At 33.9% G+C, this 27,329-nt stretch overlaps 1 protein-coding gene across 4 annotated transcripts in view; it reads left to right on the top strand.

The window, feature by feature from the left end:
• GAS2 (growth arrest specific 2) overlaps positions 1-27,329 on the top strand; it is a 179,708-nt gene that overhangs the window by 93,595 nt on the left and 58,784 nt on the right. For all 4 annotated transcript variants that reach the window (XM_045371618.3, XM_065528372.2, XM_005578376.5 and 1 more), the window contains exons 5-6: positions 10,650-10,713; positions 21,940-22,081. In XM_045371618.3, coding sequence (XP_045227553.2) covers positions 10,650-10,713; positions 21,940-22,081 — 206 coding nt within the window. The remainder of the gene's footprint in view (positions 1-10,649; positions 10,714-21,939; positions 22,082-27,329) is intronic.

The following is a 27,329-nucleotide window of genomic DNA, read 5'->3' as shown; positions in this document are numbered from 1 at the left end:
ATCAAAGATGTTGAATTAAAAGACAGATACCTTAGTGCCTACACCTACTGAGATAACTGTCTAGATTTCTGTAGTTGTGTTCTGATTGGATTTTGGCAAAGTCACTTCCAAATCGTAGAATGAGCTTATTTCTTTGGAAGAAAACATATATTGGAGCATTCAGTGTTTCAATACCACTCCATGTACTAGGATAAAATGTTGAAACTTTCCTTGTAGGCTCCACCACAGTATAACTCGAATATGTAAAATAATAGAACTAAAGGCTCATTTTTGCAAAATGCAACCAAGTTGAGAAAGGAGACATCTAGAGAAAAAACCTTTGCTTTCTTTTTGCCTGAAGCCTTAAAAAGTCGACTTAATAGGTCATACAATACAGAATATTAATATCAAAGTAAGCTGAGCATCCTTCAGAGAGAACAAGTATACAAATTACCTTCCAAACAGCCAAAATGCCTATTGCCCCTAGGCCCCATTCCCATGCGTAACCTAGGAAATTTATGGAAACAGCTGAAATCTTACTCATTTTATCTGCTTAAGGAAATCTGTATTTGTTCTCAGAGGAGTTGGTGTGATATGGCAAAGAAATATCATCAAGTTTCTGAAAATTCTCTTAGCAAAGATGGGAACAGCATAAATTTAGCCTGGGGGAATATTCTAGACCTGAATTTAAAAAAAGGAAACAGAATAATCTCACAGTAGTCTGCTGTATACAATAGTGTGCTCATGAAATGCTCAGTAAATAAATCAGCTTTTGATTATTATTACCATTTCCTCATATCAAAGTAAAAAAATTTGGTGGAAGATGTGTGTGTACATAGATAATACCTGTTTTTCAGTCCTGTGGTTAATTTACAGATCAATTTTAACTTTCAGGTTTGTAGGAAACCATGTGAGTGGAGGATTATAGGAAGGGGGTATAGAAGAATTATTTGCACAATTAAATAAAATCACTTACAAGATCTGGTAAATGTTAAGATCTTGTAAAAAATATATAGCCATAAAATCAAATCTTAGTAACAAGTAGTACACTCTGCACATGTGGACAATTAACATCACGATTTAAAATTCTACAGTGCCTCTGAATTGCCAAAGAACAATCACATGGAGAACTATCGTTAATTTGCTAGTCTATTCATTGTACAATTTTTCATTAAAGAAGTATTTTCTCAGTGATTACTATAGGTGAAATTGGTTAATAAAATCTATGAATGTAAATATGGTCTTGTCTTATTTTCTCATTGTCCATGACTTCTTTTGTTATTCGAACTAATAAAATTTTCCTGTGGACACCGAAAAGAATCCATCTAATATTAAATCCTCTCTGCTAGAAATAGCACTATAGGTGAAGGTTCTCATGGGTATTTACTTTGATGGCTTTTAAAAACTCCATTCAAATAATAATACATTTTACCCTAAAATTATAAAGTTTAAAGCAACTTATATAATGACCCTGGTACATAAATGCATATTCTGTAGCAAACAAAATTATGTCAGGAAGAACTTTTAGATGCCCTACTTCTTCAGTCTGTTTGAAAAAATATATTCTGACATTATAAAATGTCCGTAATTTATATTATATATATATAATTGTACAAAAATTTTTGTACAATTTTTAAAGGTTATAAAAATTTAAAAATCATTTCTAAACTTATCAGTACCAAGTTAAGTTAATTAGTTAGGTTTTCCAGTTGCTGCTCAATGAAAAGATACATTTTCAATTTCTCCTGCTCAGAATAGAACCCAAAGTGATATATAATAGGCTCTAAGGATGTAATAGAAGGGGGTCAATATTATGGCATTGACTTTAGGATTAGTCAGAGAAAGGAAACAGCTGTGCTCATAGATGTTCATGATAATCAGGAGGAAGCACAATAAGAAATTCCATTTCCACAAGTGGAACCCTTTCTCCTTGTTTTCATAATCATCATTATTATTATTATTATTATTATTATTCATTATGGGTGAGGAAGAGATTGAGCCGCTGCTGATGACTTTGGACTCTACTTGCAGAAGTGACTTTCTTGCAACAATAACACTGTGTCCTCTGCTTGATGTCTTTTCACACTTCACTTTTGAAAGGAAATTTAGGGCAAGGCTTTTTTTTTTTTTTTTTTTTTACCTCAAGATTTCATTTCAGTGGCACAGAAGATGAAGCACATCCTTTGTGTCCTAGTGTTTTGAACAGCAAATAAAATGAAAAGATGCTCTGATGAACGGGAAAAAAATGTGTTTGAATGATAAAGTAGATCACTGGAGAGTGCGTATGAAGAGGCTTCTGTGTTTAGCTGTTCAAAGGTCTTTGCCTGCATAAAGCATCCTTATCTTTGTGGCAACTGATATGCTACCCTCTGTTGCAGTGCTTTTTTGTACAAGTATTTGTTAGAGGATCTTGATTCACAACTCACTGTTCTCTTTTCACAACAGCTAATGACAAGAAACCTCAGTGGGTGAGGGAAGGTGTGCAAGGGATGAACTGGGGAGAATGGAGAGCAACTAATTCCATATGTTTATGTCATGCTTCTTGTCTTTTTTATGCTTGGCAGGTAACTTCCTATGCCACATACAGGGTTTAACCTGCAATTTATACTCTGTGGCATTCTTTAGAGATAATTTCTCCTCTGTAGAATGTCCGTTCTTAGATCATATGTTCGCTACATCCTGAACTGTTTCAGAAATAAACCTATAGAAAAGTGGACATGAAGAACCTATTAGCAAAAGACTTATAAAAATCCAATTAAGATATTAAAATATTGGACAATTTAGTAATAAGGTAGATGTGAATAAAAGCTATGAAAAAATAGCTAAATTAAGAAAATTATATAGTTAGTATTGGTAAGTATATATTATATCAGAATCTTCCATACATTGCTGAAGAAAATTGGAAATTGGCATGCTTTCTTTGGAAGGCAATTTGATATTATATATCAAAGACCTCAGAAATATTTATACACTTTGATTAAGTTCTTCTGCTTCCAAAAATGTATTAAAAGGCAATTAGTAGAGATAGGAACCAGAATGTCTACTGAAACATTAACAAAAAATAGCTGGAACCCATGATATTTGGTAGCAGCTTAAACAAATTGTAGTCATCCATAGATACCATCCAAAGATAATATTCTTGAAACTATTTAAGGATATGGGAAATATGATATATGATTAACATGAGGTCACCCGTTTGTGTCTATATGTAACAATAAAATTTAATATTCAGACTTTGAAAGAAAAATAAATAGTAATTAGGTTGTAAATTATATCATTTTCTTTAATTATCTATTAACAAACAAACTTAAGATAGTGAACAATTATGGCATGTAATCTGAAACATGAACAATTGATTTATATTATGCAATTGGACCAATTAGCCTAGAGATTTATTGACATAAAATTTTATACATCAGTATATTAAAAGGATTTTTCACATTGTTGAAGTTAAACTGATATTTTAAGTGATTACAGAATTCTATGTTGTATCATAACAAAGGTTTTTGCGTGGTCTGCGGAGCATGTTGTAACCAGAAGGGTCTACGTATAACCCTCACTCTGACCCCTGCTGTTCAAACCGTGTTGACATACAAGTGACAAGGGAAACATTTCTTTTCATTACTCTGATATATTAAGATGAACAACAGTTTCATTCGATTCCTTTAAAATATTTAGGATTGTGCTTTAAGGTAAAAAGATGAGCATAAATATTTTGAATTCAGAAGTATGTAGTTGATCAGTCTATAAACAAAATAGACCCCAATAATTATTTCATAAGGAATTAATTTTTAGTGTAGAGTTAAAAATATATATATCTATAGAAGGCTCTAGGTGTGAAAGCATTTATATTTTCAATTTCACCAAAATGTAAAAGTTATTGGACTGTATTAATGAATAATCTTGCTAACAGTAAATTTAGTAATTTTTCAAATGTTCATTTAAGCACGTTTTCTAAAATGATGTTGAGTGTTTTTATGGGGCTCATTTTTACAATTTAAATTAAGATCAGAAATCTATACTTTATTTTCAAGCTTAAAAAGAGTTTTCAATTATGAATCATAAAATTGATGGTTTTATGTCATTTTTTATCAAGATATTTTGAGTAACCATTTTCTTAAATTACTGCTAGTCTTTCTGTACAGTTTATTATTTGTAATTTACATTGGCCTATCAATTTAGAAATTGTCAAGTTAACTTTTTTTGCTAGAAATTTGTTTATTTTGTTTTATTTATATATATTCTGGTGAGCTGGGAGCTGGAGAAAAAAGGAATGGGGAAGTACTTTAAAAATACACACTTTTTTTGCTTGCTATAATTGTGTCATATCATTATGTTATTGGATAATTATAGGACTTGGAATCCAGTGACTATGCTTCATCTATTTCTCTGAGAAAGAATCTACTCAACAAGAAAAGGGTTTGCTATCTGCGGTGTAGCATGCAAATGTGTGTGATTTGTTTGAGTATAACTTTAAAAACTTTTTATTTTCTGTGTTTGTGTTTGCTGTGTGGTACTGTCTTCTTCTGATGCATCATTCTGATGAGGAATTTTATGAATATTTTGTTTTGTTGAACATTGGCCAGCATTTTGCTTCAGAGCCAAACATTGTCTACCTGAAGTGAAAAGGTTTGTGTGTGGATTTTTAAATACTGGCATTTTCCATTTCATTTCTTAAAGTCACATGTTGCATCAGAAAAAGAATCTATGCCTGCCTTTAAGTGTTTGATAAATCACTCCTTATTCTTGTTTTTGTCTATACTGAAGACTATGAGAGTATTTTTGTGGAAAAAAAGCTATATTACTTTTGTTAGTATTAATTTACAAAAATAATTTCAGGCTACTCATTCAGCCCTGGATTATTTATATTCATTTATTTCCCAGGATCATTTTCTTTTAGACTTTTTGCTTTTTAACACATTTTGGTTTTATGAAATTTAGCATTTGAATTCACTTTTACTCTGGAACTGAGAAAACCCTTTTCAAATCTGGCCCTCTCCCCTATGCCAGGGAAGATGCAGGAGGGAGCAATTAAATCCCTTGCCCAATGTTACACAACTTTTAAATGGCCCAGCTACAGTTTGAATTCAACTCCAGTCACCTTCAAAAATCATGCCCCATCTGTTATAGAAACGTATACTTTGTCTGCATTCATTTTAGATGTTGTTAGAATTATTTCAAGCAAAAGGAAAAAATATACACCAACTTAGAAAAGACTCACCTCTCATTACTGTTCTGAGTGATGGTGGCTTAATCCATTATTTTAACCTGGGCACTGGGTGCTAGAGAAAGAGCATTCTTTCTTCCAGGATATTTCTCAACTCCGGGGCAAAGGCAATGAAATACGTTCTACTCTGTAGGGTTTCCATTACTGATGAGATTATGAATGGAAGCTCCTTGTTCAAATGATTTATATGGATGCCATATTCCATTTTAAATCATTTTTACTGGTGATTCTGGGAAATGTGGATACTCACACATATGATTATTGAGCTTGTGAGATTCTTCTTTGTTTGCTTTTTCCTTCTTCTTGTTAGCCTCAGATCAGTTTTATAGCCCCTAAATTACTATCCCTATTTGACACCTACATTTAACCTCACAGATTTTTGTGTGGGTCTTACTCAGAGTGACATGACACAGAAAGTAGTTTGTGACTGTCTTCACTTTCTTGGGAAGCATGAAAGTTTTTATGTATCTTACAGATTCTGGCAGGAGAGAAATGCCTATAATATTTATTAAGGGCTAATCCAACATTCACATTATTTCCCTTCCATTTATCGTTATCATCATCATCATCATCATCATCATCATCACCACTAACACCATTGTTATCCTTCACATTTGTAGAGCATGTTACATATATCAAAGCACACTTAAATATTTTCAGCAAAACAGATGTAGGAGTTATAACCACTATTTATTATTATAACATTGATTAATACAGTACTTATCAAACTTTATATACGCATCACCTGGAAAATTTGTTTAAATGTAGTTTCTGATTATTAGAGCTGGATAGGGCCCCAAATCTGCATTTTTAACAAGCTTCTGTGCCATGCCAATACTGTTGGTCTGTGGGTCACACTTTAGTGCAAGAGAGTAACATTTATTGAGTGTTTGCCAGGTACCAAGTGTTCTTAACTGTATGGTTACCTTATAAAGAAGAGCAAGTAGAAAACATGGCACTTGTTGAAGAAATTAGCCTTAAGTAGAACCCAATTCTTCTGACCTCTAGATTACTATTTCTTCTACAATACCACTCTCCTTGGCATATTAGAAGCAATTCTCTACTCTGGGAAAGTAGGCAGTCATTAATTTATGATATTCTTATAAGTGAACAACATTTATCTAAAAGTATATTTTTCAAGTTTCCTTACTAAACAAAAGGCTAAAAAGCAATTTTCTTCAACATTACCATTAATGTTATAACCTCTAGTTATATAGAAACCAAATGGACAACACAATTTTTCATGCTTTCATTTCTTTGCCCATCTGTTAAAACTTAATATATTTAGCTAAACTATATATTCATGGTCCAATGCATTTTATCCTTGCAGATTCTGTGACATTGAAATTCTACCCTCTTGCTTTAGTGGAAGGCCTCATTTTCTATTCCTGGGGCTAGCAGCATTCCATTTGACATTTGATGCCCATGAGATTTTTTTTATAGAATCTAGGTTATGAGATTGAGTCTCTTGCCACATATTTTTAGAATGGAAACCTGTGTTACTTTTCCCAGAGGTGTTTTACATTATGCTTTTCTTGAAATGGTTTTGATTATTTAAAAAGAAGCCGCCAATGATAAAACCATTTGTGTAATAATCACCATTGACTAGAGAGCTCTTTATTTGTTTTGAAGAGAATTTGTTCAGAGGAAAGCTACAGCAATCCTCTCTTCTACCCCAACTCAAAGCAAAAGACTTCGTTAATGTTACAATGATAAAGTGGGGAAAATTTCTCCTACTATAAATTTTAAAGTAACTAGATGCTCTTTTGAAAAAGATAAATGATGAAATGTGCTTAAAATGACTAGTACATATGACTGGATGCAAGGGCTTTAGTACAAACACAATACAATGAAAGTTCCCTGTCTAATCATCTTGACAAAGGTATACATTCAGTTATTTTATCTTCTAAAATAGATAATACATAATCAACATAAATAATTACTAAAAGTGAACTCTACTAAATTTAATCACAAAGGAAAATTAAAGGCAAGATATTTGGTGTTTCAGAAACTGATATATGTCCTAATGCAATTGTTACTTGAACTTTATACTTAGCATCAACTTGTAATCACTGAAGGATATCTGCTTTATATTTTATATGTTGGCCAAATTGACTCATTTGACATGAAATTTTATTAAATTTAAAATTAACTATATCTGATATAATATAAAAGATAAAAATTTAATGTATACTCATTATAACAGAATCAATTGAAATTACATCTCATAACAGTAATCTTTTCTTCATTTCAGAGTTTCTTTCACTGTCTAGTAACTGACACATTATGATGCACAAAAAAAAAAGTGCCTATGGGGAAAAAAGTGAATTAATGTTAATCGACTAAACCAAATAAAATAATAATAATGAAAAGAAAAAATATAAAACTAACATTGGGCAGGTATTTTCTATATGCCAAGTATTGTGCTAAGCATAACAGTAAATATTATTTTGTTTAATCATCACAAAAATATTATGAGGTGGGCATTATTATTTTCCTGCAGAAAAATGTGATTTTGTAGAATAACCTCCCAAAATAACATGACTAGCAAATATTAGTGCTCATACTCACACTCAGAGCTTTGTGGCTTGAATTACACAGCCATTATACTCTTTTCATCTATTAACTTTAGTTTAGAACTTGCTCTAGTGCCACAACAAAAGTCACCTTTTTAGTATAATATAGATACTACATACAGACATTTGAATTTAAATTTTATAGCCAGAAGGTAAGAGTGCTTGGTTTTGCAATTAAATATTCGCATGATTTAAATTCTTTCCTTTTCCAAAGATGCTAGGTAAAACGTTAGCCTTTATTCAGTTTGTTCAGCATCACAACCCCTATCACCACCACCACATAACCATCATCTTCCTTGTCTTATAAGGCATAGTAGTTACTAAGGCCTTTCTCTGTTTTAAGTATTGAGCTAAGTTATGCAACTCTACAGATTTATCTAAGTCATTGCTTACTGGTCACCAATCATTCTTTTTTTTTTTTTTTTTTTTTTTTTTGGTCCATTAGTGGCCAGGCTTGGTATATTCGTTATTTGAAAAGCTATTAACGTGTGAGGTAATATTACAGATGTGCTTTAAAGCAATGTTATTGCTTTATAAAAAGGCGATAGTTACACAAAAAATTGAAAGTAAAACACCATTTTTCTGTTAGCATTTTCCTAAGAAGTGATACTGGGGAAGAGGTTTATCTGTGTTAAATTTTAATGGGCTGATTCTGTTAAGGAAATAAAATGGAGAATCATGCAGTTTCTTCTCAGTTTGCCAAACTGATTTCCTAATGAGTCTATGATAGAGTTGATATTGAGTTTTGGCATGCAAAAGCTGTTTTAAATTGGTAAATGAAGAAGCAAAGAAATACACAAAATTGATGCATCCTACATGTGAAATTGTCTTTCTTATAGCACTCACATTATTATTTTTCTTCAGAATGAATTTGATTTTCCAAATTAGTACTCATAATATGTACAGTAAGTTGGTTAAAGAACCATTATTATCAGGTATTACCTTTTATAGTTGGTTATTAGCAGCACATTGACATAATTTAGTCAGTTAACTAATAGTTTTTAGATTTTGACACTCTTGTCATCAAGAAATGCATGACATTGTATCCAAAGCTCTTGATGCTACAGCCACTGCTTCACACAGCTTTTACTTAGGATGAAAGCATTAGCTTTAAAAGTCCTCCTCTCCTCAGTTTTTATATACTTTTTTCTCCCACTCAAAACTCCCTTTTGTTATTTTGTACCATGGATATGTTAAAAAAAAATCTGAATCAGAAAAAAAAATGATGATCTAGACAGGAAGATCCATTTTCATTTGTTTATTTCTGTTTTGTAATATGTGTTATTGTTCTCTGTATGAAATTGATGACTGTGTGATATTACAGCCCTTAGGTTGCTATGTGCTGGAATTTATTTAATATGCTAAACCTTATGAAGTTGATATCATTCTAGCCACAGTCAACTTGTAGTACATTTGAAACTGGAGGTAGTAAATATCTTCATTTTAAACCCTTTTAATTAAAAGTAATTAAGAATTCCCTAACTAGGACTTTGTGACAATTTACTAATGGTCATCTGAATCTAAAATTTGTGTTATCAGTAATAGAAATATCTTGCGATTCAGATTTTCCATAATTAGTTGTAGGATTTAAAATTTAATGGAGGCATTAGAATTCTGGTAGGATTCAAATTTATTTTAAAAGCTTTAAAATGTCATTTTATAACCAAATAATAATACATTTGGATGTCTCCCTAAAACCAAATGAAATCACATACTTCTACAATCAGGTAAAAGTGTTTATTCTATTTACTACGCACACCCAGCAAATTCCACTGTGCTGTCACTGGACCAAATATTGCCACTACCATAGTCTGTAGAAAGAAGGAATTAGAATATTTAAGTTGAGTGAATAGACTAACGCTGGCAAGTTAAATTATTACAGAATTCTGTGTTTAAGAATAAAGGCAATATTCTCTTTTTCTTAAAGTCTATCAATAAACAATCAATAAGCTAATATTTTCTTTTAGAATATTATTTATCAGTGTAAGACTGTTCTCAGTGCAAATTTTTTCCAATCTCTCTTATCTTTATTCAGTGCTGAATAAAAGAATATTGTAAAAATCCCCACATTTTGCTTAAAAAAGAGAATAGTACGCTCTTTTACATGCTCTTCTTGTAGGCTTGACAAAAACAAGTATGATTTGTCAACGTTACTGAATGTCTATCAATAAAGCAAATGCACTAATTAATCACATTATAATAGAAATATCAATTCAAAGTACAACCTTCTGATTTGCTTTTGTGACGGGCAAAACTGGCTGATGGTGCATTGGTACATATTTACAAAATTCAGTCAGTTGAAACTGTTTCTTCCTAAAGTATTATTTAATCAGATTTGATTCGAAGGGCACATGAAGTGACAGGGTCTCACTTTGACATTCATCTTTGGAGGATAACAAAAGAATGTAGTATAAAATGTTTATCCTTATTTCATTTTTTTCCTGCTAAAACCACTGTTGGAGGTAGGCCCATAATATTAAAATGGCTAGCCCTTGCTCCATAGTTGTGTTTTGTGTTTTTAAATATCAATTATTGACAGATATCATAATTACAGCTACATAGGTATCCAATATTGACTTACCAATATTAATTAATTGAAGAAAACATTTTTAGGGTGAGATTTACCTGGGGTGAGAGTTCCTGAGACGAATAGCTTTCATGAGGAAGCATAGGCAGAGTTTTGAGAACGAATTTAAACTTTTAGTAGAGCCAGGTGAATTGAGGAATGCGATGGGTTCTATGACTGTCAGAATGAAGACTAGATCCTTTCCTGGGAGCATGAGGGATGAGGGTCACTGGCAAGCCAGTACTGTTGAGCTGCTTATTCCTCCTATTGTAAAGGTGTTTGCCTCTATCTTGTCTTTCAGTCCTCCACAAGCAACCCAGAGAAGTGTGTCTCTGTCTGCTAGAGCTTGGCCGGATTGCAGCCAGGTAGGTCAAACTACTGCAACTATGTCACGACATAGACGATTTCAGCATCCAAGCAACACAGAAGCTTGCTGGCTTTTCATTGCTAATGTTTAACCTGGATGTTGAGAATCTACTCATTCGGGAATGATAGTATGAACTTCTTTAGGGCAGCAGTTGACCAAACTAAAAGTGTGCCACCAATATTCTTAACCTCAAGATCTTGTTGTCAAAGCCACTATGTCTAAGCATTTGCTAATATCGTTTAATAAAATACATTTTCCCTCCAAAACTTTCCTGGGGGTGGGGGAGGACATTGTACATGCAGTTTTATATGACAGTTCTCCTTAGTGGAAGTCTATTCCCATATTCTGTCTATCTTCCTCCTCCTTAACCTCCTAGCTTCCTATTTACTTTTTAATAATTTTCAGCCTCCCTTTTTATTCCTTTTTTTACTTTCCCTCATTCAACATTTTGCTCTTTTCGTTTCCACTTCTGACTGGGATGATAGTTTTAAAATTATCTATGTTTTTATTAGAAAAAGATATAGAATGTTATCCTTATGTAGAAGCCTCTTTGAAACCTGTTTTTTCCTGTAGGAAGGCAAAAGAAGAATTAATTGCAGAAATCATAGCTAAATAAGCAGAGGAAGGAACTCTGTTAGCTAAACCTACTTGCTTTGGTTTCATGTTTTCCCATTTATTATATTGCATATACCATCAGACAGGGCTTCTGGCCAGTCCGTGAAGCCCAAAGAACAGGAAATGAAGATACAAATGTTTGAAGAAGTCTTGATGCAAATTAAAAATTCAAGATTAATTAGAAAATGGTTTCTTATCCACATCTCGGTATACTTTTAGGGTTGAGATTAGATGAACAAGTAAGATAAAGTGAGAACTAACACTGAATGAATATTCTCAAATAATTTATTAATAAAATCAAGAAAAAAATGGGTGAGCACACCAGCAATTTACAACACGGCTAGAAAACTTGCTGCCAATTAATAGACCTTTCTTTGATCCAATAGAAAATTAACCTGTAATCAGAATGTGTAACCTCAAGTTCTTTATATCATCATATCAATACAATCTTCGTGAATTGTGCATCGGGTATAAATTTTATTTTGCCACAATAATTGGGTGTGCAAAATATTGCTTTAATGTTTTTCAATTCAAATTTAATATTTTTGAGTCTTACCTCAACAGGGAGTAAAAAAAACAATTTGAGACATGTGAAGATTTTTCTATTTACCTCACACTCTTCCCAGTTAATTGTGGGAAGGCCTCTGGGGGAGAACTCTCTAGTCTTGGTGCTCTCAGATATCCACTGCGCAGGCAGAGTTCAAACTTGTGGCCTCTGGCTGTTTCTTAGGACTTCGTTCTCTATCATTGCTGCCACATACTTGGGTTCTGTGAAGGAGCAGGATAAAGATACACCTCTTGCTTCTAGGACCCCGCCACACCTACTCCCCCACCAAACCTTGGGGCTTCTGGCCTGGAAGACAAATGGCCTTGAGTCAAGTGAAAACCAAGGACTTAGCATCTATCGCTTAAGAAAGGGGAAGTTGGCCGGACGCCAGGGCTCACGCCTGTAATCCCAGCATTTTGGGAGGCCGAGGCGGGAGGATCACGAGGTCAGAAAATCGAGACCATCTTGACTAACAGGATTAAACTGCCTCTACTAAAAATACAAAAAAACTAGCCGGGCGAGGTGGTGGGCGCCGTAGTCCCAGCTACTCGGGAGGCTGAGGCAGGAGAATGGCGTGAGCCCGGGAGGCGGAGCTTGCAGTGAGCTGAGATCGCGCCACTGCACTCCAGCCTGGGCCACAGAGCGAGACTCCACCTCAAAAACAAACAAACAAAAAGAAATATAGATTGTCTAGAGTTCCTACTTAAAGACAGAATAGAGAAAAAACAACTTTTTTGTTACTTAAATATTCTAAATATTTCATCAGATAAGCATCTTGCTTCTGAAAGTTGTGATACAGAAGTAAACGGACGGGATTATTCTATCTCTAGAATTAGGTGGGATTTATAAATTTTCCTCCAATTTAAGTTTATAGCATTTGCCTTATTTCTGGATTTTATTTTATATATTGTTATTATGTATTATATTACATGAGCACTCTGATTAGGGAGCCCGCTGAATAAACATTTTAATCATAGGCAAGCCATCAAAGAGCAAGACAAGCTGCCCAATTATAAAATGCCTTTAAGGATCACCTTTCCTCCAGCTCTGAGTCTGGCATAAATTGTCCCTTGTTACAGGATGTACAACAAATTAAAATCTTGGTAAATGAAAGTGAATTATAATGGCCTTGTCATTTTCAAGGTGATACATTATATGAAGGGTTCCTCCCACCCAAATATTTTAAAATTGTGATTTGGGGTTGTTCCATTTCTGACCGTGCTTCATTACCATGCAACCTGATAAAAGCAGTGATTATTCACTTTACCAAAAAATAAATTATGGATTTTACAAAAGAAGATCCACAAGGATTAAGATACCCCTTACATTAAAATATTTAATTTGCAAATTTGGTCTTTTATCTTCTTTACTCATTTGGATGGTGTGAAGTATTGTGTACTTCCAGCAATAAAAATATCCTATGAGTTATTCATGGTGCTACTGTTGTTTCAGTGTGTGACGTGATGGTAAACAGTTGAATACCAGTAGGATAGATTGAACATTTAAGTAAGAATGTCTAGGTTTCTCTCTGGATACATTTAAAGTTTTTTTCATTTTGATGCAAATTCAAATGTGTTTTACAAACAACAACCCAATAAACCCAGATCTTACTGTTTTACCCCTGTGTTGAAGCATAATTAGTTGAAAGAAAAAAGGGAAATTTCTCTTAATCTAATTTTACTCCTAAATTTTGCCTTCCATACATTAAACTTACATCTAAATGCTTAAATTTGTGCTTCTCACAAACCCGTAAAGGATTATACAAATTAATAACTTAAAGCAGTTTTAGGCAGAACTAGAACTGATTTTAGGAGCACTCTCAATAATCACAACAGTAATTTGCACACAGAGCAGATGAGTTTAAACCTTAATGAAGTCTCCAGTACAATATTGTGAGTTTTGTGTTTTTCATCATTGAAAGACGATGTATTCTTATATTTGATTCGAAACACTTTTCCAGATTACATAAACATAATTTTAAAACCATAAACATCACTTTGGAAATGATTCCCAGTGAGTTTCTGATTCTCTGCCATGTTTTCCTCTCTGGGGACACTTAGTGAAGCTCCTTTGCAAGCTGTGGGCTTCTCTGAGTTCTGAGATGGCTGAATGAGACCACTTATTTTTGTTCTCATGGGTAAAACTTCCTTTATTTTCAACTAAATAGAGCTATCATCACTGGAGAGTGAAATCCCTCTGCTAATATTTCGGAAAAATATCAGTTTCTGAATATAAAATATGTGTTTGACTTGTGAAAAGTAAAACTCTGTATAAAAGCAAGTTAATAAAACCTCAAAGATATTTTTAATGACAGTGCTTTGATATTCATTGCTGAAAACGAAGTTAGTATAAATTCAACATTTTTTGACTGTAGAATTAAAATGATCCTTATAATAGAAGTAAAAAACAACTTTTGATATTTTCTTTTGGGGTCATAATCAATAATCAGTGGTAGAGTGGAGTTTTTGTGATTTTTAATTTTTAGTATTTCCTTGATTTGGAGCAAAATTTATGACCATTTAAAAGAAATATACTTTCTGAACATTTTCTTTAATCTCTCATTTTAATCCATGGTATTATGAAAGGAAAAGTTACTTAAAAGAAAAAAATGTTCTTATACAAAGATGATTAACTGATCCATCCTATTTAAAGCACTTGAGCTAACTGCTGAGAACATCATATACTTTCACATGGTTGAAATTTCCTTCCAAATCTAAATCAATCTTTAAATTGCTTTAAAACAGAAGATAAATGAGGAAAAAATTATCTTGCAAGAATCTATAAACTGTCTGTTATATGCCTTTAAAAGGGCAGTTTCTTGCACTAGGCTGTAAAATTTGTTCCTCTAACCCTAGTAAAATAGGATCCAGATGTCTTTTGTTTGAAAACTCTAGACTACTAAATAGTTTGAGTAAATTTTCTAGTTCAGGTCTCAGTTTGGGGACTTAGTTATTTTACCTAGAGCTCGAAAATTGTGTCAAGTGCCAGAAAAATGAGAAATCCATTCCTAAAACCTCATCATAAAGTCATTAACCATAAGACCTGTTCCCTATCACTTTTTTTCAAAAAAAGACAAGGGTATGTTGCCCTCTGAGTATTCACCCTACTTTCATATCACTGGGGTATAAAGGTATGAGGATATGATTTTAGTAGATTCGACCTTCTTGGTCTCTTTGGTGTGACCCTTAATTTGTTGGAGAACAACAGCTACTCCATTCTAAAACTCTGAAATCTTTGTAGTTGGAAGGGAGTGGAAAATACTATAAATGTGTAAAAACCTCATAGACAAAATAAAAATGTGGAGTGGTATAGAGTTCATGGAAACCAGAATGAAGCAGCCTTTTGGAGAACAGAAAAAAGATCTATTTGATGACTAAGTTGGCTTGCAGGTGCAAGCCCCCAACCCAAAGGGAATTTTGTGATTTACAATCTGTTGACATCTCCAGACAGACAGGAAGCCAATGAATTGTGTTTAAGTATGCATTTCAGGACTGGCTGACTGTACCTTAGGCAGTTTGAAGTATTCAAAAGCCAATATAAGCAGAGATTTGGGACTTAGTGTTGATTTTTTATGTTCAGTGGCATAACTAATTTTCAGCATTCCCAGATAAAGAAAAATCTCCAGAGAAAGGTTTTCCATGGGTGACTTTGTTACCAATTTTATTCAAACCTAGTCTACTTTGTTTATATTGGACATAGAGCCAAGTCTGTTGTTACTCTAACATATTTATTATTATTTCACTTTGTAAAAAAATTTAAAAATTATGCAATCTTTCCCTGAAAGGGGGCATGAATCCACCTACAATTACAAATGAAATCATATTTTTCCAATTCACCTAATTTAAGTTTCAAATATGATATTTTCACTTATGGATGACTTTTATTTGGCTGTGACTTCTCATGTCTTAAGTTACTCTAGCCTCACTACCAAGTTTATGTTATACTCTTAAGAACATTATACATAACCAAATTTTATAGCTTCCTGGAACTAAGATGGCAGAAAAGTTTACAGAGTTTAAAAGGGACTGCTTGCCGAATTTTATCCAGTGAGTTAGTAGCAAAGCTGAATTTATAACTTGATCTGCTAAACTCCAGAAGTGAGATTTTTCTGATATTTCACAATTCTAGGGAAATTTATTTAAAAAATACCTACAGTAATTTTTTTGGTAAAGAATATAACAATATTACTTTGTATTTTAACACCTTAATTTTGAAGTCAACACGATGTCATTCAGTGGTATAATATATTCTAAAAACCAAGAATTTTAGCAACAGAACCTTAGGGCTGCAGTTTCCAGGTTGTGCAACACTTAATTTGTCAATTAACTTATCAACAATCTCAGATGTTGTGCCATGTGTCAGACACTATACTGGACACATAAAGTATACTATTTTAATTCCTTCTAATAACATTAAAACATAGAAATTAGAATTTCCATTTTATATTTAAATAAAACTGAGATTCAGAAATAATATATGTCAAGATATCCAACAATGTCAGGTGCATGGAAGATGTTCAGTAGCAGTTGCTTTTCTAAGATTCTTCCTCTTGCCTCCCTCCCTCCACTGCTACGATAGATCTTGAGAACAGGCCATTTTCATTTCTACTTTTCTGATAGAAAAATAGACTCATCGAGGTTAAGTGATTTGTGAAATTTTAGAAGTAGGTTATAAAGGAAATAGGAGAATAAGAACAAACTAACCCCAAAGCTAGCAGAAGAAAAGAAATAACTAAAATCAGATCATAACTGAACAAAATTGAGACCCCAAAATCCATACAAGGAATCAATGAAACCCAAAGTTGCTTCTTTGAAAGGATACCAAGATTGATGCACCACTAGTTAGATTAACAAAGAAAAAGAGAAGATCCAAAGAAGCTCAGTCAGGAATGACGAGGATGATACTACAATTGATCCCAAAGAAATACAAAAGATCCTCAGAGACTATTATGAACACCCTATATACACAAACTAGAAACTCTAGAGGAATGGATAAATTCCTGGAAACATACAACCTCACAAGATTGGATCAGGAACAAGTTGAAACCCTGAACAGACCAATATTGAATTCTGAAATTGAATCAGCAATAAAAAACCTACCAAAAAAAAAAAAAAGGCCCTGGGCCAGATGAGTACGCAGCTAAATTCTACCAGACATACAAAGAAGAGCTCGTGTCTATTCTACTGAAACTATTCCAAAATTTAAGGAATAGGGACACCTCCCAACTTCATTCTGTAAAACCAGCATCACCCTGATTCCAAAATCTGGCAAAGACACAATGAAAAAAGAAAACTACAGGCCAATATTTCTGTTGACCACAGGTGCAAAAATTCTCAACAAAATAGTAGTAAACTGAATTTAACAGCACATTATTCCTGGAATACAAGATTGGTTCAACATACGCAAATCAATAAATGTAATTTACCACATAAACAGAATTAAAAACAAAAATCATATGATCATCTGATAGATATGGAAAAAACTTTTGATAAAATCCAAAATCCCTTATGATAAAAAAAAAACTCAATGAACTAGACATTAAAGGAACCTACCTCAAAAGAATAAGAACTATCTATGACAAAACCACAGCCAACATCATCCAGCATCATATTGAAGCAAAAGCTAGTCAAAACTGGAAGCATTTCCGTTAAGAACGGGAATGAGACAAGGATGCCTACTCTCTTCACTCCTATTCAACATGGTACTGGAAGTTCTAACCAGAGCAATCAGGCAAGATAAAGACATAAAATGCATCCAAATAGGAAAAGAAGAAGTCAAATTATCTCCCTACAAACAAACAAACAAACAAACAAAAACACCTAGGAATACATCTAACTAAAGAAGTGAAAGATATCTACAAGAAGAACCACAAAACACTGCAGAAAAGAAATTATTATTTCTTTCCCACAAACAAGTGGGAAAACCAATATCATTAAAACAACCATACTGCCCAAAGCAATCTATAAATTCCACACCATTTCTATCAAACTGCAACTGTCATTTGTTATGGAAGTAGAAAAACGTATTCTAAAATTCATTTGGAACCAAAAAAAAGGAGCCGAAATAGCAAACACAATTTTAAGCAAAAAGAATAAAGCCAGAAACATCACATTACCTGACTTCAAGCTATACCCTAAGGCTACAGTAACCAAAATAGCATGGTAATGGTACAAAAACAGACAGAACAATGAAACAGAATATAGAAGCCAGAAACAAAGTTGCCTACCTGCAGCTATCCGATCTTTGACAATGTTGCCAAAAATAAGCAATGGAGAAAGGACTCTCTTATTCAATAAATGGTGCTGGGATAATGAGTATCCATAAGCAGAAGAATGAAACTGGATCCATACCAATCACTATATACAAAAATTATCTCAAGATACATTAAAGATTTAAATGTAAGACTTCAAACTATAAGAATTCTAGAAAAAATCCTGGGAAATACTAGGATTTCTAAATACTAGGAGTAAATCCACAAAAGCAATTGCAACAAAAACAAAAATTGACAAGTGAGAACTAATTAAACTAAGGAGCTTCTGCACAACAAAAGAAATTCAACAGAGTAACAAGCAACCTACAGAATGGGAGAAAATATTCACAAACTACACACCTGACAAAGATCTAAGGTCCAGAATCTATAAGAAACTTAAGCAATTCAATAAGCAAAAACAAATAACCTCATTAAAATTTGGGCAAAAGACATGAACAGACACTTAAAAAAACATACAACTGGCCCCAACACATACAAAAAAGTTCTCAATATCACTAATCATCAGAGAAATGTGAATCAAACCAATAATGAAGTCAGGCACAATGGCTCACACCTGTAATGCCAGCACTTCGGAAAGCCAAGGCAGACAGATCGCTGGACTCCAGTTTGAGATGAGCTCCACCTCTACAAAAAATTACAAAAACTCCACTTTTACAAAAAAATACAGAAAAAAAATATATTAGCCAGGCATGGTGGCATGTGCCTGTAGTCCCAGCTACTCAGGGGGCTGAGGTTGGAGGATCACTTGAGCCCAGGAGGTCAAGGCTGCAGCGAGCCATGATCACACCACTGCATATCCGCCTGGGTGACAGAGCAAGATCACGTCTCAAAAACAAACAAACAAACAAACAAACAAAAAACCCACCAGTTAGTGGTGAAGCTGCTGAGACAAGGGAAGACTTATACACTGTTGGTATGATGTGAATTAGTTGAGCCACTGAGGAAAGCAGTTTGGAGATTTTCCAAAGAGCTTAGAACCGCTATTCAACTCACCAATCCCATTACTAGATATACACCCGAAGGAAAATAAATCATTCTACCAAAAAGACACATGCACTCATGTGTTCATAGCAGCACTGTTCACAATAGCAAAGACGTGGAATCAATCTAATTGCCTATCAATGGTGGATTGGATAAAGAAAATGTAAGACATAGAATACTATGCAGTCATAGAAAAGAATGAAATCATGTTATTTGCAGTACCATAGAGGCAGCTGAAGGCCATTCTTAAGCAAATTAACACAGCAGAAACAGAAAACCCAATACTGCATGTTCTCACTTATACATGAGAGCTAAACACTGGGTACTCATGGACATAAAGATGGGAACAATCAACACTGGGAACTCTAGAGTGGAGAGCAAGGGAGGGAGGAAAGGCTAAACAAAAACTATTTATTTGGTACTATGATCACTACCTGGGTAATGGGATCATTTGCACTCCAGACCTCAGCATTATGCAGTATGCCCATGTAACAATTCTGCACATGTACCCCTGAATCTAAAATACAAGTTGAAGTTACTTTAAAAAAAAAAAATTAAAAAGTAGATTAATGGAGCAGTTAGTTCAAAATCGAACTCAGAGAAGAATGAGAAATAAATCTTAGTGTGAGTATTGTTGGTACTTGTCAAGAGCAAGGTAACCAGATGCTGTCTAGAATTCAGCATAATCAATGATTACTAGAAAACTAAAAAATAAAAAAATAAAAAAATGTGCTCTAGTTTTCGACAAAGTTAAAGTCTTCCAGATTAACTTTTTTTGGTGAAGCATTTTGGTACATTTAATACTTAAATGTTTTATTAAAGCCTTGTGTGCAGTTAGGGATTCAAAATCATAAGACTGAATTCATATTAAGAACCTTATTTTCATATGAGAATAGAGGAATTTTTTTTACATTCAAATGGTAGCTATTAGGTAATCACCCTGTGCCCAGGTCTATGGGAGATGCTTGTGATTCTTGGAATGAGACAGACGGTGGTCTCGACCACTACAGAGTTTGCAGTCTAGCATGTTTCCGCCATTGTCCTGTCCCCTAAACTGTTACCTATGTACGAAAGATTAGAAATATGTTCAGTGGTGCCTACAGCCTTTTAGCTAGTGATATCGATGTAAGTAAACACGAATCTGTGGACTAGAGGCTGTTCTCAAAGCAGTAATTGTTCAGTAGAATTGAGCTCACTAGACTGTTTTGTTTAAATTTTCCAACTCTCAAAGGGCTCCTAACACATAGCACCCCTCTTTACTATCTGAATTCTGAAAAAATAGAAAATAAAAGACTTACATATCACCTTTACAGCTAAAAAGATCCAAGCTGAGAGACATGCTTAGTGTCTTTAACAGAGCTCCAGAATTAGGCCAATTAACTGCCTAGTCACAAGCAAAGTGGGGGTCCATGTGGAGGGCTCCTGGTGGACAGCTTCTTCTCCAGAAGAAGTAGGGTAAACTAAGTAAAGCATGTTCAGTTTATTCTTAAATTTACTGATTTTATAAATCCCTTTACATTGTAGCGGATGGTTAATGAAGCAGAAAAGCCAGGAATAAAACTACTTGAGCATCCACTGCAAAAACCAAACACCAAGAATAGGGAAATTGCTTTCCCCTAGGAGTATGTACTGAACATATGTGTAATGGTATCAGTTAAAATAATAAGCCATTAGAATAGGACAGCTATTTAAGGTTAAATCTAATGATGTTTTCATATACTGTTCAATAAGAGGTACTAAAACATATTGTCAATGTATTATCTACCTATAGATTATTTACTTTGTAGATTAAAAAAAGTAGATAATAGTTGATTTTTAAAAGTATCTATTTTTATAACTCTCCAAGTGATTTTTCCCTCTCCTTTTTAACACCCAATCACCTGATTAAAGTCAGAGAATCTGCATTCAAGTCTTTATCCTGCTTCTCACTAGTTATATATTTTCTCTAGATCTCTATTGTTACCTGTAAAAGTGAAAGGGTGTAAATTAATGACCCTCAAAACCTTTCACAACTCTCAAATTCTAGAATTATTGTGGGCCTTCTAGGTACAGTTGATATCTACTTAGGAAACCAAATCTAATTTAATATTTAGGTAAAGAAATACATGATTACAGGAGATAGTAACTATGTCTCTCCCTTTGAACTTTTCTGGCATTTATAATTTGCAACACACATTTTTTGTACCTTGTTTCTCTAAATTATGTCTCTTTCCTCTCTGCTCAGTTGTTTCCCAACACAATATATGTGCTTTCATTATGCTGTTCCTAGGAGCATAACCTATGACATTGTATAACCCATAGTACATTGTTCTGGGCCCATAGGAAATATATTCAAAGTTAATTCTCTCCTGCTAAATCATTTGAAGATGTTTATTTCTGGGGATTGCTGTTTGCAAACTTGACTCTGATCCTCTGATTGTATTTCTATTTTTAACAAACTTAGGTTCAAAATAGTTTAGTTACAGCACTAATATCAGTAAAGCTGGTAAATGTGAATGCTGGAGACCAAATTTTACATGGTTATTCATGTTGCTGTTTCATTAATATATTGCATTGAGTGCTTTTATTTATTTTTAGTATACTATATGTGTCCATATATGTGCACATATGAATACACAGCAGGTATACGTGTTTTTCCTCTGCTTAGAAGGATGCTAATTCAAGAGCTTACCATTTCAATGCCAGAAAAAAGTGAATGTTGCTTTTAAAAGTCAGCAATTTACTCCCATGGTGCTCGTCATCAAACGTAATATATTGTAATTTTATCATTATAAGTTATGCATGTGTAATGATCCAGTGTCTTTTTAAAGGTATGGTGTGGAGCCTCCTGGTTTGATAAAATTGGAAAAAGAGATTGAACAAGAAGAAACACTTTCTGCCCCTTCTCCTTCACCTTCTCCTTCATCAAAGTCTTCTGGAAAAAAGAGTACAGGAAACTTACTGGATGATGCAGTAAGTAAAATCAGTCAGACTTCTTACCAACACTACAAAACATATTCTGTGCAATCTCATGTCAGTCTAATCTTTACCAATATCAATTTTCTTGAAATTTATTTTAAGCCCATATGAAAAACTTTGTAGTCCTACAATTCATTTTGAGATTCAGAACTGAACTAGTTGTTTAAAATAAAGTGTCACTTAATGCTGCAGAGCAATATCTAAAACTTTAGAATAAGTCAGCTCCCTGAAAATTGTATTTGAAAACATGAAAGTCTGTTTGTCACTAGATCACGATTCCCACTTTCACAGATAAGAAGTCTGAAAACAAGATCTTGAGGATTGTTAAAGAAGGGAAAGTAAGTATGTGATAGAGAAGATAAGTGCCTTTTATGGACTACCATTGTTTTTCAAGTGCTCTCATCTATGAAAGGCAGGTTCCATCTTGAGGAATGGAAACATAGAAGTTGAGTAACCTGCTGAGGGGAGGGGAGGAGCTTAGATTCCAACAGAGTTTTGTCTAACTCTTCAAGGTCCCTCTACTCAGCAGAGTACTTGAGTCACAATTTTTTGTAGTTAGAAAATGTTTTAACAATTCTCTCAGAATCACAGTAAATTGTTTTTAGGTATAGCAGCAAACACGGTGAATTAAAACTCTCAAGGTACCTTGGTTGTCTGTTAAGTAGTTACTGGTTATGAAAAGCGGTGTGGTTGAGTATGTGTATGCATATGCCCTCCACACATATATTTTAAGTGCAAATGTAAAAAATATTAATAAAGGAGATAAATCATGAGTGACTGGGATGTTGTTTATGCAAAGTTTGTATTTTGGGAGTTGTAGTTGCTTATGAATTTTATAGAAAATCTCTATGCCAGAGGCATGAGACTGACGTATATCTCACATACATGGAGAGAGTCCTTAGAAACTAGCACCAACCACAATGCCAGCTGTAAAAATAGGCAGAACTGAAAAGGACTGGTTGTCCATAGCTGTGAGTTTCTTCCTCCAGGATAGGAGCAGAAAAGAGTTGAGAAAATGATTCGACACTACAGGATGCAGAAAAAGAGATTTATCTGACTTTTGCTTTTCCCCATGTGACACTATAAACGCTATTGCAGACTTAGATGAGCCGAAATATAACGGTTTGTCTCATAGATTAAGAACCCTCATTTCTTTTAAGGGCAGCAAACATATTAGCTCTTAAAGGTATCTTAGCCAGTTTAATTTGGTTTCTTCTGGGTAACTGTTCAATCACTCTGGAACTAAAGAAGAACAGGTAAGACATTTTGATTTAATGCTACTGAAAAGGATTTTAAAATCACATAACTTTATCGAAGAATTGGTCATATACCTTACTTTTCATAGTATTTCACTTTTTATTTTGTAAGGAAATTGAGTAACGTTATGTTAATAGTAGATAATGGTCTATTGTTTATATATTGATGAGAACATTCTTTCTTCTCTGTCAATATACTTTTTTGACTAGACTTACTTTAGGGTAAGATGTACCTCTAGTCTTTCTGTTATAAATGTATTTTCCTGTGGCAAATATACTTGCTTATAGTCCATATCCTCTCAGCTATCACCTTCATTCATTTTTTCAAAAAATACCTTATAGTCAGAGTTCCAGACCACTGAAGAGTATCTGGTTAATGTCTGTCTTAACCTCCTATTGAATGAATTACTGTATCGAATGAATTTTTTTAGTCCTGAAATTATGAGATCGCTTCCTGGTATTTGACACTGTTGACCACTCCATTCTTGAAATGCATCTCCACAACATTTCCGCTACCAGAAGGATCAAACTGAATGCACTTTGGATTTGGTTAAAATTATATAGGGTTCCCTATAACATCTAGGGTGAAACCCAAGATCGTTCACATGTCATATAGTCCATTGTCCTCCATGTTCTGGCCTACTGTGTGTTTTCTGGCTATTTTGTCTGCTGCTTTTGTCCCTGCATTTTGATGAAGCCATTGTTGCTTTCTCACCATATTTCTGCCTACTCACCTATTACACTACTTTTAAGCACCTTTCCATCTTTTAAAATTAAGGTTGTGCTACCTCCTATATAAAGATTTTTCTGGTATCTCTCATCCCAGGTATACTTGGCAAATTATTCCTTGGTGTTCCAAGTATTTGTACATATTTAATGAAGCATTTACTGTATTAGGCACAAATATTCTTTCATCTCAAGGTGCAGACCTTGTACTCAAAGACAAGGACCATATTTTATCGATCTATATCCAGTACCATGTTTGTTGGATAAATTATCAATGTAGCTAATCAAAGTTTAACCTTCTCCCTTATTCTATTTATCCAAATTGGCCACATGCTCTGAAAATGCATGCACCTTTCATTTCTATTGTAACTTTGTAGAGGGAGGAGATGCTGCCACTTGAAGCTATTTCTGTGAACCTAGAAAAAGTAGCTAGGATGATTTTCTTTCTTCACTAGCTTGTCTCATATCTGACAATCCTTGGGATCGGGAGAAAAACAAGAGAGGGCAGGAAGGTGGTAGGAAATCTATGAAAAGGATTTCAGAATTAAACCAATACTCCAGTTCAGAAAAAGAGAGTGAGATAAAGACTTTCCATACAATTGTAAGCCAGTCAGTCAGTCCATGGTGGTTCTCCCCTACTCCCAAATTGTGTGCTCTCAATTGAGAACAATGGAAGGGATTTCACAGGAACTTTAAACCTTCTTTAAAGTTTACCAGAGTTTAGAACATAACCATCTGCTTAGTTAAAAGTTTTAATCGAATGTAGGAAATATACAATGTGGATATTTCTGTGCCTTTGTCAGCTAGAATACTATGTTTCACAAGTCTTTAAAATGGCATTTTTCAAGGAATGTTTGATCAAAGACACCATGGTTAAATTAGTTTGAGAAATACAACTTACTATAGTCCTCATCTAGAGTCTGGTGATATAGTTTGGCATATCAAAGACTCTAGTTTGGCATATCAAAGACTCTAGTGAGTTCCATAATAAGATCTTGTTTAACCTGGAATCTTCCAAACTTATTTGACCACAGAAGCCTCTTGTTTCTTCATTTTACACTGGAGAAAACTACATTGAACTATTTGCATTCTGTTTGATAGGGTTTTTTTGTTTGTTTGTTTGTTTGTTTGTTTTTTACTGAAGTGTTTTATTTCAGGAACAGTGGAACAGAGAGAAAAGTAATTTGAACTTCACTAACGTTTTAAATCAGAAATTAATATATCTAATATAAAAGGAAATTGTTCCTATAGTAACAGCTTCACTGCATGTGGGGCATATATAGCAGTTGGGAGTTCAAATTGATGTACCCCAACATGGGTTTTAGAATAGAAATATAAAATAGAGATTGCTTGCAGAGTTTCTGCATTTAGTTAATAATATTGGCTATTTTTACTCTGGGAAAGCTATTATCTACCACCTCAAAAAAGAAAAGGAGGAGGAAAAAGAGAAGAGGGGTAATAAAAGGGGGGAAAATAAACAAGAAATAAAAATAAAAGAAAGCAAAATAAGCAGATCTGTGTTAAGTTATTATATTCCAGTGAACAGTTTCAGCAATAACTGCCAGTTTTGAAACCTTCAATGTTTCTTCACATTTCTTTGTTTGATACTTAGGGGAATAGTGGGAAAAAATAGGTGACCATTTAGGTGGAAAATATATCACCTTCTTTAATCAAGATATCATGAAAGAAACACAGTGGTGTCCATTCAGATTAATTTATTCTCCAGATGTCCTGATAGAGTGATTCAGCTGTGATAAAACGGTGGAGTCAGGTTTAGTTCTCTTCTTTGCTGGGCTAGTTCTCACACAATGAGTTGAATACGGTTCTCAGAAATCATTCTTACTTTCTTCCTCTTCTCCATCAACTTCCTCAGTCTGGGGATGAGAGATAGCATAATTCTGAGTAATCAGGCTCCTCTTGAAATCCCATTTCAGCAGAAAACTGGCTGGGTTCCTAGCCAAAAAAGAACACCTGCCAGACTGACTTTTCCCTAGGTAATGTAAGAAGCATAGATGTCATCAGTCACTGTTTACTTAACAATATATTTCCACTGGCCACAGTCTGGCCTTGTTTCTTTCATTTCTGCTTCCACCTCTCATACGACTACAAAAACAGCCCTTGATTTTTAAAATCAACTCCATTTTCAAAGCTAGAAAGGCATTAGAGAAGGGCAGGCCACTTGAGAAAATGTTTCTTGTATTTTACTTCATTTGATACCAAGAGTTTCTGTCTTTTGTCTAAGAACACTGAAAAATGGAAATACTTTCCACACAGACTTATGATTGTCATTTTTTAGTGGAGGAACCAGTTGAACATCAATTTACTCTTTGGTTAATCACCACATGGCAGCAAAATTGTGCCAAGCACGATCCTCCTAAAGTTTAGGCCTCAGGCCATGTGCTTTCTTGATGCTGTCAGTCTGATTTTCTTCTGGATGATCAACCCTTCCTCCCAATGCCCCTCCATTTCTTCATCCTTGCTTTCCTCATGGAAGCCCTTATTTGTGGTGAAAAGAAAAACTGTACCCCTTCTAGCAATGGCATAAACATAATTTACATATATATACACATATTTATATTTAAACATATTTTAAAACGCATATAGAAAGAGATACACATAGAAAAAACACTGAAAACAGGAACCATAGACGACATTCATTGGTCCTGTGACCCTACCCTCAGTCCCAGAATGTGGTTCTGCATTATTGGAAGGAAATGATATGATCATTATTCAACTTTTGTACATCTTGTTTTATTATCATCGTCCCATTAGAAATAACCTTTCAAACAATTTCTTAGAACAGAAGTCTATTAGTACTGGGGTGAATGTATCTATGGGCCAAGTATAAGAAGATAGAACAAACACAGAACACAAAGAAATTGCCCTAATCACTAACTTAATGTTAAGTAGTTTTCTCACTTTTTGATGAAGGCTATTTCTAAGATTCTGTGAATCCATGATTATTTTGTTCCTCTAATTTCCCCCTGTGGCCTGTATAGATTCATGTTCTTATTTATCTATTTTGTCAATGTATATTTAATGAATATTTATTTGCCGTTAAGACGTGCTTTATATCAATGATTTTAAAATATAGTGAAATACCATCTTAACTCTAAAGGAACTCAGTCTAGCGAGAAGACATTAAGGTTAACCACTAAATGAGATACAATATGCTATGATAAAAATAAGTACCAAAAGCTATAGGTTTATATGTCAGCAGAATTAGGGACAGCAAAAGGGACTGATGGCAATGTATATAT

The sequence above is a fragment of the Macaca fascicularis genome, chromosome 14 (genome assembly GCF_037993035.2).
Source record: "Macaca fascicularis isolate 582-1 chromosome 14, T2T-MFA8v1.1".
Classification (NCBI taxonomy): Eukaryota; Metazoa; Chordata; class Mammalia; order Primates; family Cercopithecidae; genus Macaca; species Macaca fascicularis.
The sequence above is the reverse complement of the archived record's forward strand: the minus strand, read 5'-3'. Positions and strand labels throughout refer to the sequence as shown.